General features: G+C 36.7%; 1 protein-coding gene across 3 annotated transcripts in view; it reads right to left on the minus strand.

The window, feature by feature from the left end:
• The window catches only part of Rb1cc1 (RB1 inducible coiled-coil 1), a 66,920-nt gene that overhangs the window by 19,628 nt on the left and 25,897 nt on the right, over nucleotides 1–21,395 (minus strand). For all 3 annotated transcript variants that reach the window (XM_041656760.1, XM_041656758.1, XM_041656759.1), the window contains 12 exons: nucleotides 18,964–19,090; nucleotides 18,690–18,860; nucleotides 14,245–14,447; nucleotides 12,033–12,459; nucleotides 9,222–9,392; nucleotides 7,712–7,896; nucleotides 7,309–7,495; nucleotides 7,149–7,230; nucleotides 7,003–7,064; nucleotides 5,038–5,141; nucleotides 4,485–4,611; nucleotides 2,516–4,404 (listed from right to left, as the gene is read on the minus strand). In XM_041656760.1, coding sequence (XP_041512694.1) covers nucleotides 2,516–4,404; nucleotides 4,485–4,611; nucleotides 5,038–5,141; nucleotides 7,003–7,064; nucleotides 7,149–7,230; nucleotides 7,309–7,495; nucleotides 7,712–7,896; nucleotides 9,222–9,392; nucleotides 12,033–12,459; nucleotides 14,245–14,447; nucleotides 18,690–18,860; nucleotides 18,964–19,090 — 3,735 coding nt within the window. The remainder of the gene's footprint in view (nucleotides 1–2,515; nucleotides 4,405–4,484; nucleotides 4,612–5,037; nucleotides 5,142–7,002; nucleotides 7,065–7,148; nucleotides 7,231–7,308; nucleotides 7,496–7,711; nucleotides 7,897–9,221; nucleotides 9,393–12,032; nucleotides 12,460–14,244; nucleotides 14,448–18,689; nucleotides 18,861–18,963; nucleotides 19,091–21,395) is intronic.

Genomic DNA, 21,395 nt, shown 5'->3' on the forward strand with positions numbered 1-21,395 from the left:
TAAGGGTGGGTGAAAGAATTTTCAGACAGTAGACTTAAGAGATCTAGATTAAATTTGGCAACAAGGCTATTTATAGTGGTACAGGACTGTGTTAAGCACAAAAGAAGCTAAGGTGGGGTTCTGAGTTCAAGGATAACCTGGACTGTGCAATGAAACCATAGTCCTCTTACGCACCCAATTAAAAAAGCTAGTGACAAGAAATTTGTGAAAGTTGGGGCTAGTTCAGTATAATAACGGCTGCCTGATATCTTCTAGCTTTAATTCAATTCTCAGTACTGAAAGGATGAGGGGTGGGAATAGTGGCACTTTATGGAAAATGACCATGAATGTATCTCTGAAGATGGAAATCCCACCATGTACACACACAAAGATGTCAGTCATGCCTGTCAGGTGAAGAATTAGATAATGACTGGAGTGGGTAATAGAAGAAAGCTCCAAATAAATATTTAGAGTTGCAAGGGTAATTACAGAAATTACCTAGTAATTAAGTCTATCCACATTAAGGCATTTATTTTTTAACCACTTTCATTCCCCCAATTTATGAAGAAGTATGATAATGGTGGTTACCCTGAATTCTTTTCAACTTATCTTACAGAATTTCAGTGATTGTAACAGAAAAGAACAGATGTTCCATTGAGGAAAGACAAAATAACTTCAATTTTAGTCTTACCTTTGAAAAGAGAGAGGATAAGAAAATCTCAGGCATATGTGGGACAGAAGTTGCATCACGTGAAACAAATGATACTGAAGTGTCACTATTTGTGCGTACAGTATGGGTAAAGAAGTACGTACACCTGAGAACTGAGTCTAAAAGGGCACAATGTCAGACTGCTCTCTTCTGCTGCTCCTTTTGCAATCTCATGTAAACTTCAGGAGAGAGATTGTGCATTTCCCAAAATCCCTTGAAGAGCTTCAAGTATAGCGATAAAAGAATACCCGCATGGTGTGGAAGACAGGAGAAAGACATAGTCCTATTCTCCAAAAGTGGTTGTAGCCAGTTCTCTCACAAGTAACTGAAAACTATTAATTTATGCTGCAGATAAAGCCAACATGTGATGCTTTAAGAGATTCCTGAGTGCTGCCATAGCTTGTCTGTATGATGAGGGCATCAGAGTGTATCTTCATGACATTTCACTTAGAGCTTGCTTGATGCAGACTCACGAAACATTAGTCAGTCTCTTCTAGGCCCTTTAGACTCCAACCTTGACAACTGCTCTTGTCCAGCTTGCACTGCTCAGTTGTGGCAACAAGTTTGGAGAGAATTCTCCACTCCCGTAATCTGATATCTCTGAATACTGGATCAAATTCTTAATCTCCTACCTTGGTTTCTTATCACTCTAGCTTGCCAGAATCTTGGCAGGTCAGTTTTGCTAAATTTCCTTTTGTTTGATTGCTTTCTCTTTATAAGGCTCCATCTACTGATCCTGACCCTAGTACCTAGAATAACCTTGAACCAGTCCATGCTGTACTTAGAACTAAGCTCACTTCTACGGTGACAATTTATTTTGCCTACTGCAATAATTCCTTAATATAATATTATCGTGTTATTATCAGTTCTGGTCCTGAGCTTTTCCATAGTAATTAAACTGTTTTAACTTTTGTCTCCCATAGTACTCTAACCATCCCCCACAATGCTTATTTCTCTATTAAATCCTCTCATCTCTTAAAAATACAAAAAGCTATTTTAAAATTAGCATTATATTGCAGGAAGATAATTAAGAGTGTTTAAAAGTGGTGACGCAAGAGGTGGGAATTAAAAACAAACACATATACACACAAGCATACACATATGTATTACACATAACCCTTTAAAATATTCAATTTGAGACTAATGACAGTACTAAATGATACACCAACGGTACTCTACAAAATGGGCAAAATTCGATTACAATGTTTCTAAACCAATCTGTGGTAGTTAAAAAATATTAACAGATGGCAATAATGAAATATAATGAAAAAAACCCTTAAGTCTGGAATTTACAAATATCTTTCCAACCAGAGAAAACAATGAAACTGTGGTATCAAGAAACGAATAGTGAGGAACACTGTGCATATTCCCATCTGATTTAGCCTCAGCTAAACCACAGGCACAGGAAACTTAAACTCTCATACCAACACGGGAAGAGAACAAAATTTCAACTGAAGAATTTAGTAAAAGCAACAAACCTAAAAGAAATTTTGAATAATTGATCTATTTTGTGGCTTGTTTACTCCTCAAGACAAGGTATGGCCTAGGACAAGTTCACTCTGTGTCCCACGATTGGGCTCATAGCAATCCTCATGCCTTGGCCTTCCAAAGTACTTGGATTACAGGCACAAGCTATCATACCGAGCTCTAGCAATAGTAGATTTATGCAATGTCATTTTCACAGTTATAATAAACAATATTCTAAGTCTTTACTTTGTAAAAATACCTCAGTTCCTCTAGCTACAGCAAATGAATATATCAATGCAATATGATTAAAACATACATTTGAGTCATCCATAATAATCACACACTAAGCTTAACACTTACCTTTTGGCTATTTGATTCTCAAGATGTTTAACTTTTTCTAATAATGCTTTCTCAACAAGTTCTCTCTCCAACTTAAATTCATTTAGTGCAGTTTGAATAGCTTCGTCTTTTTCGTAATTAAGCCTCTGAATTAACTGTTCTTTGTCGTGTTCATGGCTCATGACCAACTTTTCCTTGTCTTTTTCTAGGTTCTGGATGAGAGCCTCATACTTCTCTTCTTGTCGGCTTAGTTTTTCATCTTTTTGTCTTTCAAGTGCACTCAGTTCTGAGTTCAATTTACTCTGCAGTTCAACTATTTGTTCTTTCAAGTTTTTTTCTATTTCAAATGCTTGATGATGCAATGATGTTACACTGTCTAATTCAGCCTTAAGTACGTTAGATTCTTCTTCGTGTCTACTAATTAATTCGGAAATGCACTGATCTTTTTCAATTGTCATTAAAGCTCTTAATTCTGCTAAGCCCACCTGATAATTCTCATTATTTTCATGAATCTTTTGGTTTAGTTTACTTATTTCTGTCCTCAAGTTTTCTGTCTCTTGCTCAAGGAGAGTCTTCAAAGTTTCCTTTTGCTGAGTTCTGCTCTCTTCCAACAAGATCTTTATCTCATCGGTTTCTGCTTCCTTTAATGCAAGTTCGACCTCCAATTTACACCTCATGTCTGACAAATCAGAAACCTTGAGTTTCAATTCCTGCAACTGTTGTTCTTTTTCCTGGAGAGTTGAGGCATGAGATTCTAGTATCTGGTCAATTCTTTGTTGATTTTCCTTTTTCAATCTCTCCAACGACACTTTATAGTCTGTCATAACTTTCTCAAACTCATGTGTGTGTCTGACATGCATTGTGTCCTCTAATTCCTTTAGGTGGCTTTGCTCTAAGCACTGAAATTCAGCTTTCAGTGACTCTATTTTCTTATCATTTTCAACATGTAGCTTTTTCAGGTCTTCTAACGCCATCTCTCGTGACTGCTTTAATTCTTCAATTTCACAATTTTGAGTACGCATAATATTTTCCATTTCTACCAACTTCTGGTCCTTTTCACGCTGCAAGAAGACGACAGCATCCTTTTCATGTTTAATCAATGCAAATTCGCTGTCTTTACTTTGTAAAACTTCCTCAAGGGATATTAAATCTCCTTTCAATTTTTTAATTTTATTTGCATTTTCTTCACTGTCTTTTACTAGAGCATCAAGTTTACATTCATACTCACTTTTTAAAGACTGGAGTTCTTTCTGATGTTTTTCCTTTAGAGTTATTTCTAGGGAGCATTTGACTTTTTCAATAATGTTTCTTATTTCTATTGCTATACATTTTAAAGAATTTGATAAATCACACTGTTCTTTTTGTACGAATGTTCTGAGATGGCACAGATCTTCCTTGATGGTTTGTATACCGACATGAGAGTCTTGGGCAGCAACTTTGCATTTCTCCAGCTGGACATGCAGAGCAGCACGCTCTCCCAGTCCCTCTTTTCCATGTGCACTCGTGTCCTGCAAGCGCCTACTATCTATGGCATTGATGACTGATGAATAAAGTGACTCCACCATCATTTCAGGACTTTGTGGATCACTTATAGGGTTTGGAGATGATAAGTTTTCTTCAATCACAAACTCATTCACAGCAGACATAAAATCAGACTCAGGACTTTCTGCTAATGAATCCAAGTCTAACGAAGCTTGGTGAATTGTTTGTTCTGCATTTGGATGGGAGATGGTTTCAAAGTCAAATGTATGAGCATCAATGCTGTCTGGAGATAATTCTTCTAAGGGACACACTGCTGGATATAAGGGATCCTGAACAGTTAGTGGAGGAGGAGTTTTTGGTGAGGTAGTCGTTGTACTTTCTATCCTTGGAGAAGCAGCTGACTGTGGGGATGCTTGACTTGCGGACACCTGGAACACAGAATGAGACTTCTAAAGATCTGTAATAAGCAAACATCTTATATTAATAAAATTATTTAAAACTCATTTGCCTTTTGTTCATTCAGCAGATCTGTAATGGTCTGTGACATTTCATCCAAACTTTGTGCTGCTTTTACCAAATTATGTAGGGCAAGTACATGCTGGTGTAGAGGTTCAAAGTCACAAAGTAAGGGAACCCTGGAAAAGAACGCAAATAAACTACACTGAATTTTCAGTTTCTTATAAGAACTATAAACAATTTCATTCTTTCAAAAACAATACAACAGCATGACCAGTACTTAAGCAAGGATGGGTTAGCTGGAAGAAGCCTGTGCCCTAAAGATACATGTATGCCAAGTCAGGAGAGCCAAAAGAAAACAAATAACTTTTACCACTTCAAGATCTAATAAACTAGCCGGGTGGTGGTGGCGCACGCCTTTAATCCCAGCACTTGGGAGGCAGAGGCAGGCGGATCTCTGTGAGTTCGAGGCCAGCCTGGTCTACAAGAGCTAGTTCTAGGACAGGAACCAAAAGCTACAAAGAGACCCTGTCTCAAAAAATAAAAAAAAAAAATGTAAAAAAAAAAGAAAGATCTAATAAACTAAAAATGCTTATGGCCTTTACCTGAGGAATGGCTGCACTTCTGAAGGACAAAATGATTGGAGAAACTGTAAATCTTTTAATGTTATGTCTGGAAGTTCACAGTCAAATTTTCGAGGCTTCTGAGTCTACAAAAGAAAAAAAAACTTTACCAATATGAAGAATAAATTTAGATATTTCTTGTTATAATTGAATCTAACATAAGAGACTGACAAAATCACAACAGAATTAAAATAAAAAACCATGCAAAGATTAAAGGGCACACTAGCTCTGTGAACCTTAACAGTCTGGACAATGAACTGTTTGGTGATAACCAATACGCTTATTCTTTCTCTTTTGTTCTTGCACCACTTTATAGAAATTCTAGAATCCCATCAACACTAAAGGGTACCATTAGTTGGACTGTGCATAGGTTATTTCCAAATTTCCCCTTGACCCACAGAATGAACATAAAATGCCTCCCCATAGTACCTAGGAATATTTCTTTCTTTGCTCTTCACACTTTAAAAAATACTATGGGTCAACTTTTAACTCTAAACAAAAAGTATTAATTGTAAAGTCCTACTAGTTTTTGTTTTGTTTTTTTTTATATAATACTGGCAAGAGTGGTATCTTTTAAAAAAACTTCAATTATCTTGGTTACTAGTCAAGAAGATTTAACTATGTCAGGACAATCTATATAAAACATAGATAAATAAGTATATACGTGAATTCCAATTATGTTATCTGTGTACACTCTTAATATATTGCCTTGCAAAAACATATTTAAAAGTGAAATCCTTGCTGGGAGGTGGTGGTGCAAGCCTTTAATCCCAGCATTTTTTAATAAAAATACCTCATTTGAAAAATGAATAGATCCAGCTAACTGTCCTTAAAATATAACAAATGCTATTTTCATGTTTAATTTTAATAAACATCTACTGAAGACTCAAAAGTTATTCTAACTTATCAAATAATAATATGGGGACAAAAGGATGAATGGGCAACAAACAGATGAGAATACAAAAAATAAACGGAAAACAAAACAACTAAAAATGGCATTCCCATTGCTTGACAGCCTAACATGGGCTGCTGGGTGATGAAGGAGCGGCACACATACTTTGCAGCAATCAACAGCTCTCTAATTGAACTTTAAAGAGCGGTTCAACAAGAAAGAGGCCATGTCTGATACTGGAAACACTCAGTGCTAGTGAAATCATGATTCTAGGAGATTTGCTAAACTAGCATATATCCATACCCATAGATATTTGTTCTTCTACCCACAGATAGATATACATCTTTTGCCTTCAAAGAAACTTCTCTTTGCAACACAAACCACTAAAGAAAAGCACAAGCAATCAATGTGAAGAGCTGTGGAAGACAGTAGTAAAGGTACACTCCGTTACCAGAGGACAACTGTAAAGAGGGGGTGGAAAACTAGGAGAGGATTGGGGAATTTGTCTTTTAGTAACACTAAAGTTACATCTGCAAAGTCTCACCAAACATGCAGATGTGAGCTAAACAAGGACCCCAACCTACATGGGGGAAAGGCCTGAATCCTACACAAAGAGCTACAGGCAACTGAGTAAAGTTGGGAACCAGATAGGTGGCCTTCCCTAGAAATGAGCCCACTAATCAATTGTCCAGTGCCAAACTGTCAACTCTGAAATATACACACAAGTAGCATTATGTGGACTCATTAGGATATATTTAGGAATATATGACGCATACAGTAACAACTGATGAAAAATGACCATGAATTTGAAGGAGAGCAGGAAGGGTTTATAAGAAGTTTTAGAGGGAGGAGAGGAAGAAATACTGTACTTAGAATCTCAAAAATTAACAACGAAAAATAACCATTAACACATATCAAGGCTTACACCAGGTAACCCCCAAAACCAAAACCATTATATGCTGATTTAATCCTATTCTGTTTTTGATAAATGCTTCGAATCCTGAAAAAAGAAGTTTTACAATACACAAATTTAGTCACAGTGAGAAAATACATACACAAAATGAGGGGGGCCAGGAGTCCAGTCCCTTAAATAGACGATTTCTTAAGAAGGATTTCCCTGTGTGAAGAATTAGAAACATGGTTATTCTGGAAACTATTTAAGAGGTAAAAAATAAAAAAGGATAAAAAAATTAGCGCTTACTAAATAATTTCCCAAAGGATTCCCTTTTGGACTTTTCAGCTTCATACAATTGTTTCCCATCTTTGACTAAAGCACCGGCCCACTGAGAAGAAAAGTTTATGTTAATGACATATGCCAATTATTAATGTTCATATATAATTACACAGCTAGAACTGCTTACCTCTCTGTAGTGTTTAATGAACATTTTTCTCCGCACGACCTCAACCACGGCTAGGCAGTACATCTGAGGGACTGTGCTGAGAGCCTCAACAATTCTGACTCTCTCTAGCAGCTCTATGACAAGGCGCAGCAGTGCTTGCAGCTTTTCTCCATCTTGATCAGCATGAAGCATCACAAAACAACACCACCTGCAGAGTACGGGCGTTACTCTGTAATTCACTGTTTTCAACAGTCCCAACACTTGCTAAAAATTATCTTGTAGGTAAGCTGTGAGAGTCAAGACTCTGACATCTAATCTCAGGGTTAATCAATTACAATGAAATCATAAGGGGAAATCACTCATTACTGGGAAATAAAAGCATAAACTCTCAAGAACCTAAATTAAATATGACAGAATCTCTTACTTCAGTCTGACATGTAGGTTGTTTGCTAGCTCTTGTTTGGCAGTGGTACACTTCTGTTTAATATCCAACAATTTTCTGTGGTTTTGCAACATAATCATCAGCTGATTTGCATGACTCAGGCACAAATCAGGTAACACGGATGCATCCTTCAAGTTTTCAGCTCTCATCTGATTAGCTAAAAATCCCTTTGAGAAAAAAAGTTTTAAAAGTATTTAATTTTGTTAAATAAATGACATAAGCACTCAAGAGAAAAACAGACAATGGTGCACTTTCTATTTTGTCCCCTAAAATCCGTCTCACCCTAAAGGGGAAACACATATAAATGGCCAGTTGAAGGACCAACTTAAAATAATCTCAATCTTGAAAGCTGTACTAAAATAACTATTCCAACATAAGCCCAAAGCAAGTTCTTTTTAAAATGTCAGTAAAACATTTAATTTTTTAAACATTAAATTTAAGCTACCTTAGATTTTTATATTTCTTTGTTTTTTCTTATTAAAAACAAACACATAAAATATCAGTATCACCAGGAATAAAAATTTAAACATGAATAGAAGCCACAGCACTTTAAAAACCAGAGACAGGAAGGAACAACATGGGCTACACAGACCATGAACTACAGAGGGCAGGAGGGAGGGAGAGGAAGAAGGAGACAGAGCAGCAACTATTCTTCTCAGGGACTGGAAAACAAGTGGTCATAAATATGAAGAAGTAATCAATTTTCAAGATTTCTTCTTTTTCTTGTCTTTTGTTTTGAGGGAGAATACAAGGTACTAATTAGTTCAGCTTCCTTTATCTTTTAACACCTTAACAATAATCTTTTCCACTCCAGCTGTGGAAAGTACTTTCCTGGTTTGTATTTCATTTTTCATTCATAGTACCTGACCGCACGTTAGCAAGTTCAACCACTAGGAGCATGCCTTGGCTGTGTGTGATGGCTGTCAACTGTATTCACAACACAAAAAAAGAGGCAGATAGATGCATCTCAGGCTGGGTAACAGAGTGAGATCCTGCCTCAGACTGAATAACAACACAGAACATATCTTTTGTTTTGTGGTATACTGTTATAAATCTGATTTGTGCCCACAAGCTCACTTTTTGAGTGATGGCCCTCCCTTGGTGCTGTTCTGAGAAGAGATGGAACCTTTGGGATATAAGACTTAGTCAAAAAATGGATCACTGTGGTATGGGCCCAGCCTGCTCCATCCTTTGCTTCTGTATCCTATTTTCTTATCTTGCAAAGAGGCAAGTTGTACCTCTGCTCCTCCTGAATCTGTTCCTGGTGCCCTACATTTTTCATCATTTCAGACTATACCCTTCTGAAACCAAACAAAATAAACCTCTTTTCCCTTAAACTAACCATAGTGTTAGTTATATAGTCATAGAACAGGGAAACCTAATTAATACACGAGAATAATAATACATTACCAACAGTGATGGGAAACATGTATAAATGTGTACACTAAGTAGACATTGTACCTAAAGTAAACCAAAGAGCCAAACATAATACCTGAGCAAGCTCTTTCTGTTCATTTACCAGTCGGCCACAGCTAGCAATCATCTGGTCCAGGGCATACAGACGATCTTCAAGTCCTTTAATGGCTTTCATGTTCTGATTATCAAGTTTGGCAATAGTTTGATGGCATTCTAATATAAATGGTTGAATAATCTTTGGGTCAAGCTAAATGAGAAAAAAACATAGGAGTAAAATCTTCTGGAAATAGTTTCAACTATATTTCACACTAACTGAACAGGGTCAGATATAAAAGTGATAGAAAACGACACAGAAAAACCATGCACAGGAAATCAAGTTACACTTCCAAAGGAAGGTTACTAAGACTTGTCTCATCCTAAACAGCTGGTGTTAAGCAAATACAATAAAAAAAAAATCAAGTGCATAATCCAGTAATCACAAATCTCAATCAATGCTATAATTTAATCATTTCTCAATATCCTTAAGAAAATGCTATTTTTCAATGTCATCAAAGTCATATAAAGTAGAGCCAATCAATAGTGACAAATTCATTCTTGGGCCGTAACTTTTATCAGTTCAACTTCTCTCAAAGCATCCTCCACAATCAGGCACCTTGGCATATGTTTGCAATTTAGAGATTAGGAAGCAATGCAGAAGACAGGCCCGCACAAGCAACTCACCCCCATCTTTAAAAAGGTAAGATTTTTTCTTCCTCAGTAATACAGAAAACTTACTGAAAGGAAACAGCTTAATCAATGTGCTTTCTTAATTTTAATCTTTACTGAAAGGAAACAGCTTGATCAATATGCTTTCTTAATTTCTAATTCTACCTGCTATCTGGCTTTAATTCTACATGTATGATGGTGACTATTTTCTAATAAAAACTAGTCACAACTATCGAAAATCCTTGTTCATTAAAGGCAGACAACCTTTGCCAATCTCTTCAGGTCCGGCTGGTTCCTTCACAGATTTCTTCTCAGAATCTAACTATTCCATTTACAGTTATAGTTTTAATCTTAGGCACCATATCCCATCCATTCATCCATCCTAAGACAGGGTCTAACTCAGGGATTCAAACTACATTGCCTAGGTTAGTTTCAAATTTTCAGTTTTGGAGACTGGAGAGATGGCTCAGAGGTTAAGAGCTCCGGCTGCTCGTCCAGAGGTCCTGAGTTCAATTCCCAGCAACCACATGGTGGCTCACAGCCATCTATAATGAGAACTGGTGCCCTCTTCTGGCATGCAGGCATACATGGAGGCAGAATGTTGTATGCAAAATAAATTTAAAAAAACTTCAGTGTTGGTATTATAGGTGGGAGATACTGCCAACAGCGAATTGTTCATCATTACTGTTACTGCGGTACTAGAAATTGAGCCTGCGGCCTTGGTAGAAAGTGTTCTACTTCTGAGCAAAAGATACGCCATTGTCTGCACATGAGGTCAGAAGATTTCTGAGAATTAACTCTCTTCTTTCACCATGCAAGTCCTGGAGATTGAAGTAAGGTTTTTCAGCTTTATCCACTAGATCATACTGCCAGATCCTAAACTCAACTTTTAATGGAAGAAACCTAGCATAGTTTTTCAAGCCTCAGATGTGATCTTAAAGTGTCTGCTAATATCAATATAAAGGTATCAACCAAGTGTGTGTGTCTAAGCACACACATGTACATGTGTGGGCATCAGTGTGAGCTCTCCAAAGCCATGACATACATGTAGAGGTCAAAGGACAACCAGTGGAAGTCAATTCCCTCCCTCCACCATTCTTTACCCACTAAGTCATCTCACTGACCAATGTCTTTGGACTGTCCTTCTGATCTGTAAAGGAAATATTTGATATGAGGCCGTTTAAGTGGGGCTAGAGAGAGCGTGAAACAGGAAGAAGGTTCAAATGATGTGAACAATGGTCAGAAAGAGAAAATAATGGATTTTGAGTTTAACATAATTTCTATGAAACTTATAAACACTATCAGGCAGTGTTGGTGTACACCTTTAATGTCAGCACTCGGGAGGCAGAAGCAAGTGGATCTCTGTGAGTTTGAGGTCAGCCTGGTCTACAAGAGCTATGGAGAAACCGTGTGTCAAAAATACATACATACATACATAAATAAAATTAAAGCAGAAATATTAGTGTAGCTTTCATGCATTTTGACAATAGTGTTTGCTGGGGCAAATGCCTAACTGAATGAAATACCTACCTATCAGATCAGATGTTATCAATGACACAGATGCTCAACACATTAGGAAACCAAGATCTTAGAGGCATTCACTTGACTTATAACTTAAGGTAGGCAGTGCTGTTCCAGGCATCCTAGAATACTTAGACCAGGTTTTTTTTTCTTTTTAAAAAGAATTATTGAATCAAGAACCAAATCTGTTTTCTCACTAAGTGCCCCTTTAAGCAAAGCCCAACTATTCCAGTCTTCATATTCTAATAACTGAAATCTTCAAAACCTTAGTATTTTGTGTCAATAAAACAAAACAATTTCCTTTGTGATGCAAATGTTTTGCATCAACTCACAGAGTAGTGACATTTGTCCCAGGTTTGCCTCTAGAACTGTAACAGTAACGCCTTACTGAACAATTTTGATAGAAGTTATAATTTCTCATGTAGGGAGGTGTTCACCAGGAAAAGACAACTTTCTGGACGATAGAAATATTCAACACTATGTTTTTAGTTGGTAGTGATTTATCTTTCAACTACTCAAAAATTACATAAACCCTTCTCACAAGAAAATCAAAAGCATGGTTACAAGTTATTTGATCCAATCTACAAATTCCAATCTAAGTTATATTGCTTCAACTATAACTTTAAAGCCCACCCCTGACACACACACACACAACACTTACCCTGCTCATAGAATCAAAGCACTTCCTGACCAAAGATTCCACGTCATTAGGTCTATCTTGAACATTTATCCAGTCTAACAAGGACACATTAAAAAAAGGAAGATCACTGTCTTTCTCATCTACTGAAGCTTCTTCTTGCTGGACAGTACTTTGACAAGATTCCCTAAGTCCTTTGCCCGGTTCAGCATCAGTGGGATCTGGAGGTACATGCTCCACTGACTTGTGAAATGAGGTTAACATGGATGTGTTAGTTGTTCTAGGCATATCAGGAGAGAGCACCAGTTCAGTGGATCTTTTCATCTCAATTTTCTCTGAGTCTTCATGTTCATTTAAAGAATCCAGTCTTCCCAAACATTCCCTGTAACTATGTCTGGTTAGGCACTCCAAGAGAGGAATCTTGGCCATTACTGAAACCGCGGTTCCTAAACTTAATATACAAAACATCAGTCAGTAAAGCAAGTGTGTTCTAGTACCATGCAACGAAATCACAAAACTTCAAAACACTAGCCTTACCGCTGTTCCACATATGTTCCATACATATGCGCTCTTTCATTAGCCAGCTAAAAGTATAGTTTAGTAGAAAGGTGATAGCAAACATCAAAATATAAATTTATAGTAAAGCTAGCTTGATTATACTAAACATGTAGATGTTGACTTTTAATCAAACTCTTTTCAAGTAAAACTTTTTTATTAGAAAAAATATAATAAAACAAAGGTTGGCCAGAATAGTCCCTCAGACTATAACACTACCATTAACACAATCAAATAAATTCAATGTGCTGAAAGCACAAGATAACTTTTATACTCACTACCTCAGGAAAATGGACTGAGACATGAACTGTTAAAAGAAAATGGGGAAAATATGAAATCTCTGAGATTTCACAAAACTATATTGTATATAAAAAGATTCAGGTCCTTTTAAATTGATCTGGTTATTGGGAGTCCTTCCAAAATAGGTACTTAGAAAAGTTATTGTAATAAACAATTAAAAATGATCTGTTAATGCTGACTATTCATTCTCTTTCCTATCGATATTTCTTTCAGTGTCAATAAAGACCAAAACTTTTCAATAAATAGTCAACCTATAATGCTGAGAAAACTGAGGGAAAGGAGCCATGTGGCCAGGATGCAATTTAAGAGCAATAATCTTTGTCTAATACAGGGAAGAAGTTGAATTGAGTCCCCAGCATCACTAAAAAAGAAGTAAAGATTAAGGAAAAGTAGAAAATTAAGAGAACATGCTATCACCTCTAATAAAAATTCAAAGTAAAGAAGAAAATAAGAAACTAGAATATAAAATCTGGAAAGTACATATATAGGCATGAATTGGCAATAGTTATTTTAAGGCTGAATTAATGCTCATTTAATATTAATTATAGTTCTGTAGTATGTTTCTTTAATATGTAAAGAACTTATATTAGGAGGGCAATATTTTAAAGATAACTTAAAATTGTCCATGTCTGATGGCTTTTTTATTTATATGAGATGTGAAGTCAGGTCCTTTTTTTCTCTCTCCTCCATTTTACTTTTTCTCTTTTGGGCAAATTATAAAGAAAGATTCTTATTTTTACATATTACTCTAAGTTTTTCATATGACTAAATCACTCAAGGGAGAAAAAAAGGTTGTGGGAATCAAAACATGTATTTTTTAGAAATTACATTAACAGCCATAATTTATGGCTGGCTTGGTGGCATATGCCTTTAATTCAAGCACTGGGAGACTGAGGCAGGCGGAACTCTGAGTTTGAAGTCAGTCTGGTCTACATAGTGAATGTAAGAACAGACACGACTACACAGAGAGATTCTGTCTCCTGGATGGATGGATGAATACCAGCATAAAAAAATAAATGCCCAAAACCAAAACAACAAACAAACAAAGCACCAAATCAAAAACCCACAACTTAACTACAGCATGATTCTAATACAGGCCAGTGAGATGGCTGAGTGGGTAATAGGAAAGGTCTGAATCCCACAGCGGAAAGAAAAAAAATCAACATCTAAAATTTGTCCTCTGACTTCAACATAAGCACCATGAAACACACAGGCCTGTACTTGCACATAAGAACAATTATTATAATAATATCAAATGTTTTAAGACTCTAAAATTATCAGTTAAATAAACATATGGCCTCTAAGGAGCAAATATCCAGTGACTGAAAATTACTGATAAATTTCAAAGGCATTATAAAAATCCACTTAATGATAAACATACTGAGTAAGTTTTAACTTGATGTCTTCTATGGACTGCAGATAATCTGAATAAATACTTTCAAACTTGAAAAGAAGCTTTTGGTATGAATTTGAACAGTCCTCCAGATTGGCCATGATTGCAGCCCAGCCTTGGTGCTGTAGATGTTCATCATGGACAAGACCTTCACAGAAAGAGCAAAGCTTCTTGGCAACTTCATACATTTCCTGTTTTACAATGAGAAAGAATAAAAGAAAGCAATGATGTGTGTGTACATGTTTGCAAATACATACACACATATATTTTCACAAATATTTGTGCCAAACATAAAAGATTGAAAATGCATTATCAAATTCTAGAGTAACACAAACACATGTTGAAACTGTCACAGAGTCCTCAAAATATAATTGTGTCTGTGCGCACACACACTCACGCACACGCTGTGGTATATATGTATAAGTTACCTGTGCAATAGTATAAGCATGGAAGCCTAAAGAGAATGAGGTGTCCTATCACTTACATTTTATTCCTTTGATACAAAGTCTGAGCCTGGAGCTGAGCTGGTAGCCAGCAAGCCCTAGTGACAATTCTATCTACTGACCCCCAATTACTGGGATTAGCACATACAATTATTCCCAGATTTCTATATAAGTGTTGGGGACTCAAGTCGTCATACTAGTCCAGCAAGTATTCTTACCATCTGAACCATTCTGCAGCCCTAAGAGTTAAATGAGGGGCTGGAGAGATGGCTCAGTGGTTAAGAGCACTGCCTACTCTTCCAGAGGTCCTGAGTTCAATTCCCAGCAACCACATGGTGACTCACAACCATGTGTAATGAGATCTGGTGCCCTCTTCTGGCCTGCAGACAGAATACCAAGAATACTGTATATCTATACATAATAAATAAATAAATCTTTTAAAAAAAAAGAGTCAAATGACTTTTAAGAACAGATGACTGGAAGTTAGTTACAAAGAATGAAGTATCAACTGTAAACTGATAAAAACCGATGTGAGAGATTTCTCTTGTTTAGAGAAATTCCCTGACACAAAAAAATCTGGACCTGTAGAAAATAAATCACTCTGTCTTAGACACTTTAAAAAAGAAAAAGTCGGGGGGAAGACAAGTAAAGACTTTTAGAAGCTCGGGTCACTTATGAAGGTTCAAAGAAAATACATAAATTGGGAATGAAAATTCCAAACGCTGGAAAAAAATAACGTGGAAAAGAATAGAAAATGTAAATAAAACTGGTTAGCAACAAACAGTCTACAGAAAAAGGAAAGAGAGGGCCACAAGTCTAAAGACTCAGAAAATGCTAACAAAAAAAGGAATCAGATTGTACTGTGGGTCAGCATGGTGGTACATACCTATAATATAAAATAGGTGGATAAGTATGAAGAACACACAGGTAATTAGACTGACACACTCGGCATGGACTCAGCGGAGGTGACAGAAATGAAGCATGCAGACAGTTAATACTAGGAAACAAACCCAGCACTGTATATAGAATATAAAGATGGAAGGGGAGGGGTGTGCCAGAGGATCCCACTCCATCCCCCCAAATACAGGCTATCTGTCATTCTTGTTTTCCATCAGAATTTGTGGTAGGACCCTAGGACCCCACTGCTGAAGACAGCACACACATTCACCACAGGAAGAAAAAAGAAGCTGGCACTGATCGGGAGCCTTCTTCCCGGTCAGCTGGCTCTCAGCGGTACTGGCAATTGCTATTTAAGCAACTGGTGTGTTGTGGGAGCCAATCACCTTACTTGTTGGGCGGGGTCCTCCGAGGATATTTTTTACTTATAAAGATTGCGGGCGCGCTGGAACCTGTGGTTCTGTAAGTCTATTTCCCAATTAAAGCTGTATATATTTATTACAATTTCTGTCTGCATTCATTTACGCCGTTACAGTGTGTGGGCGTGGGGGTAGGGGAGTCATCACTATTCTTACCCAGTTGTAAACTCCTTGAACTGCAATGATGACTGGGTAAGAATGTTGACGATATACCCATAGGTGCAAAATGTTATTGGGATAATCAACTTCTTTCTGATTTAAGGTCTGTTCTACAGGAGGAAACACACGCATTCCTGGTATCTTAAATCTGGTCAATAATCCACGGTTAAAACTCACAGGATCTAGAGGTGAACCTAATACTACTATGCCAAATGCAGAAAGTATGTTTCAGTCGATCAGGAGACCCATGACATTCACTCTTAGCTGAGGTGTGTGTGTGTGTGTGTGTGTGTATGTGTGTGTGTGTACATATATGAAAATGATAAATGAGAAAATACAAAAGCACAAAAAATATTCATGGAGTATAGAAAAACTCAGTTCTATAAGAAAGAAATCAGCAGACCAATTTCCTTTAAACAAAGGTAAGTTATTTAAGCAGCTAAGATGTCTAAATCTTTAAAAAGACTTTAAAAGCAACTGAAAATTTCCCCCTTTACTTAAAGTACACAAGGCCCTAAATAACCAGGTAATTTCCAAACTGCCTATAAAACAATACAAGGACTGGCATTTTGATTCACTTGAATCTCAATACCAATGTTCCTCACTCATTTCAACTATTAAATTTTTAATGTTTTTTCATCTATAATAAAAATCATCTCTCCTGATATACAACATTATTCTTTTTTTTTTTTTTTTTGGTTTTTCGAGACAGGGTTTCTCTGTAGCTTTGGAGCCTGTCCTGGAACTCCCTTTGTAGACCAGGCTGGTCTCGAACTCACAGAGATCCGCCTGTCTCTGCCTCCCGAGTGCTGGGATTAAAGGCGTGCGCCACCACCGCCCGGCTCATTATTCTTTTTTTTTAAAGTTTGCTATATTTATGTGCAGAAAACTTAGCAGTGCACATTTAACCCAGTTTAGTTGTGAGTTTTTGCACTGCTATTGCCTTCACACAGGTTATCTTGGTAGACAAGGGTGATCTGGCAAAGCTGGGGAAGGTATTAGGACCAATTTCATGACAGCATTATTCTTAATGCCCGAGTATAATCCTGCCATACGTTTTCCTTGTATAATACCTTTATCTTGCTTTTGTTAATTTACATTTTATCACCTTTCCCTTTAATCAGTTAAAATATATTAAATATTCAATATTACATTTTCTTAGGAGACCAAAAGGTTTATGCAAGAAGATGACACCACCATCAAGTGGGCCTGACCTCAGCCCGAATCAAGTAATATCAAGTTCTGAGTAAGGTCACTTCCTGTTATCAGTCAATCACAAAATCTGAATGTTTGTGTACAAGGAAAAAAATCTTTTAAAATTCATGACTAATGAATAGACAAATATCAAAATGTTACCCCCACGCCAAAAAAAAAAAAAGCCTGATGCTCACTATTAGGCTACACAGCTCATACTCCCTTCTGCTTCAGGTTGCCACTTTGATTGGAATGTGTGAATTCTCATCTGTTTCCCTGCCACAGGAACCTTCCGTTCAGTCCTAAGTTTTATTAACCAACACTGAAACTTTACTAAATGTTTACCTTCTAAAAATTACAATATAAACTATTACTTCACATGTTCTAAGATACATTCTTTATCTCAAAGAAAAACATAGCAACCTCTTGACAGCATAGAGTCAATGGCACTACAGTTAAGTAATAGTAAACTATAAGAAAAAACAAGGCATGGGGTATGCCTGTTGTAATTTTAGGACTCTGAAAGCTAAGACAGGAGGATTGACAGTTTGAGGCTAGCAGAAGTTACACATATAGACCCTATCTTAAAAAAAAGAAATACTATAACAAAACAGGAAAATCAAATAATTGTCAACAATATATGGGGATTGAAAGTATTGGTAAATAATATAGATAAAAAAGGACTGTGGTTCCTTTTCTGATAAGGAAAAAGAACTGTTTAAAAGTTACCTGAGTTTTTTGTCTATTCTAACATGGGTACCTAATCAACTAAAGAATGTTCTAAAGTAATTATCTGACCACCTCCGTTTTGGTGAGATGCTGGTCAAGTCGTGTTTAAGACAACCTTCTCACACTATCTAGTAATGTGGAGAACTAAAATTTTAAAACTAGGTATATTAATTATAAAATATAATTGATTAACTTTCAAAGATTTATTTTTATTAATTTGAATTATAGATATGTATGCATGCCAGACGAGTGAAGGTTCCTGTGTAAGTTAGAAAGAAGCCTGACTTTAAGAAGAGGCCTGTGAAACAATTATCAGAAGGATGCTTACTGCCAAGTAGCTGAGTTAATCCCAGGAAAATACGTTGGAAAAAGAACCTACTATCACTAGATGTTTTCTGACCTCTGTGGCTTTCACACTTGATCATGCACACATGCACACAAACTCAGACACACATACACACACACTAAAACAGAACATAAAAAATGTAAGTTGGGTATTTTTTAATGCTATCTATGTAATTCTGACTTCTCTGCTAACTAGACTTGAATGCTTTTCGAAGCAATTAATTAAAAAGAGGTGTTTAGATCTTACCACTGCAAGTTGTGTCCTTGAAGCAACAGTGTGGAAAACTGCAGGCATCATAAGAGACTCCTCAACTTTTATTTCCATGTCATTTTCTGTTGAAAAGGTAGTTTTAGGAATAGCAGGTGCACGGTCACATAAGATCATTTCTTTATTAAAGAGAAAAATTGGATTTGTGTCCTGTAATTTAAAAATACAGAAATGATAGGAATGCTATAAATGATGATCTTGCACACTGCTCCCCATCTTTTGAGAAGGCAAAATGTACAGTTTAGACACCTACCGTTCCAGCACTGTAGGTACACACTCTTCGATCTGCAGCCATGCACTCTCCTCCATTGACCACTAGCACCTGGTGCTGAATAGCAATCTTGTATTTGCTTTGAATGGCATGCTTAAGGTCAGCCACACTTAGAAAAACAAAATCCAGTTATTTACATATGCCTAGTGCCTTTATAAAAGCAGCACTTCATTAAAACACTTACACATACCATAATATGCTACTGAATTTCATTCTAATATTTATCTCAAAAATAAAAAAAAAGGTAGCAAGTTTCAGATTTTTTAATTAGATACCACAATCAACTGACTGTCAGTGAATTGAATGCCTACTGGGTCACATCTAAAAGTGAACCCATAAAACACAGGCAGCACTTATGATTACTTTTCTGGGTTTTTATATAATTGTCAAAGATATAAATGGACATACATGTGACATCTAGTTTGGTCGACTGCCTCAGAACCGATAATTTGTGTTTTTCACAATACACTCTAGAAAAACATTAAGTCTAAACCAAGTGAAAACTCCTTCCTTTCAGAAAAATTCATAATAATCCATAGCCACATGTGTAATCTGTAATCCCAGAAGGAAGAGCAAGTTCAAGACCAGCCTGGGCTTAAATAATGAGAAAAGCCATCCCTAGAGAAATAAAACTATATTGATGAAAAATGTATGTATTTAAAAAATAAATAAGGCCAGAGAAGATAGCTCTGTGGGTAAAATTCCATGCCTATTGCACAAGCAAAAGGAACAGTGTTTGAATCTGCAGAAATCATATAAAAAAGGCGAGTAAGTGATGGCCCATGTCTATAACCAAGACTAGGGTAGGGAGGAGACAGGCAGATGCCTGGATACACTGGCTAGCCAGTCTAGACAGATCAGAAAGCCCCAGATGACAGCCCTCATCAAGGGGTGACAAATCAAGACATCAGACATCTATCTATATCTAGTTTCTATACATCTATACACATACTCATATGTACATAAGCATGCACCATGTATGAAACAAAATAAAAATCATAAAATAACCATTTAGTGGCATTTGTACATATGTGTACTTGGTGTACATTTTGGTATGTTCGCCTGTGCCTGAATGTGGACATGAAGGGTTGATGGTGTGGGTTATCCTCCACTGAACCTAAAAGTTCACTGTTTTGACTAGACTGGGTGTACAGCACACCCTAGGGATTCATCTATCTCTGCCTGCTTTCCCTTTACCCCCAAAGGGCTGGGTTACAGGAAACACTGAAACATCAGGTTTTTTACATGGGCATTGGGAATCCAAACTCAGGTCCTCTTGTTTACACAGCAGAAACGTCCTTCACCCACTAAGCTCCCTTAGTGACATTTTAAAAAAGCTTTTTATTAGCGCGTTAATTATACATAATGTGTTTCATTATGACACTTTTGCAGATTCTCATATTTTCTCCTTTTCTCTCCCATTCTCATTAGTCTCCTCCTTCCTCTTTCCAGCCACTTCCCATCTTTTTCCTACTGCCACGCTTACTTTTTATTTCTAGAATTAGGTTTACGTGAAGAGCATGGGTGAGGGATTGTGTACAAGAGTTTAGGCAACTTACCAGTGCATCCATTACTAAAGAAAATCTCTGCTTCCAGTAACTCACTAACTCACTATGGATCCTCAGGGAGAGAACTATGTGAGGCCGTTCCTCAACCTTAGTACCATTAACGACAAACAAAAACAAAAGACCCTCTTTAGTTTGTGTGTATGTGCTTTTCCCTCAGATAGCTGTGCACCACTTGTGTGTCTCTTGTTCACAGAGGTCAGAAGACAGCACCAGATACCCTGGAACTACAGTTACAGGTGGTTATGAGTCACCATGTTCAAACAGATCCTAATTCCTCTGCAAGAGCAGCAGTGCTCTTAAGTGCTGAGCCATCTCTCCAGTCATCTCACTGCTGTCTTTAAAATAAGTATGATTCAAGTTACTGGTAATAAATTCAATATGAGATTAGCTTATTCTGTAATGCTATCATATCATTACTATGAAGAAAGTAGCCTTGAAAATGGTGTGTACTACTTGTTTCTCCTTTCTATATAAGCTTAAGAGAACATTCAAATTTTGACATCTTAATCAAAGCAGAAAATGATTAAAAATGAGCTGCATTAATTTATAAATTCCATTTGTTTTATTCTCTTATTAATAAGCCAAACAAACTCACTGGCACATGCATGTATACACATAAATACATACAGTAAGAAAGTAAGAAATAAAATGCAACACAAAGTTTGGGAGTTTGGTTTTTTTTTTTTTTTTTTTGCTTTTTTTTAGACAGGGTTTCCCTGTGTAGCTTTGGAGCCTGTCCAGGACCTCTCTCTGTAAACCAGGTTGGTCTCATTGCCTCCCAAATGTTGGGATTGATGGCATGTGACACTACCGCCTGGCACAACACAAAGTTTTTAAAACACACAA

This window comes from Microtus oregoni, unplaced genomic scaffold (genome assembly GCF_018167655.1).
Source record: "Microtus oregoni isolate MIOR12 unplaced genomic scaffold, Mior012 000008F_ref0000371, whole genome shotgun sequence".
Classification (NCBI taxonomy): domain Eukaryota; kingdom Metazoa; phylum Chordata; class Mammalia; order Rodentia; family Cricetidae; genus Microtus; species Microtus oregoni.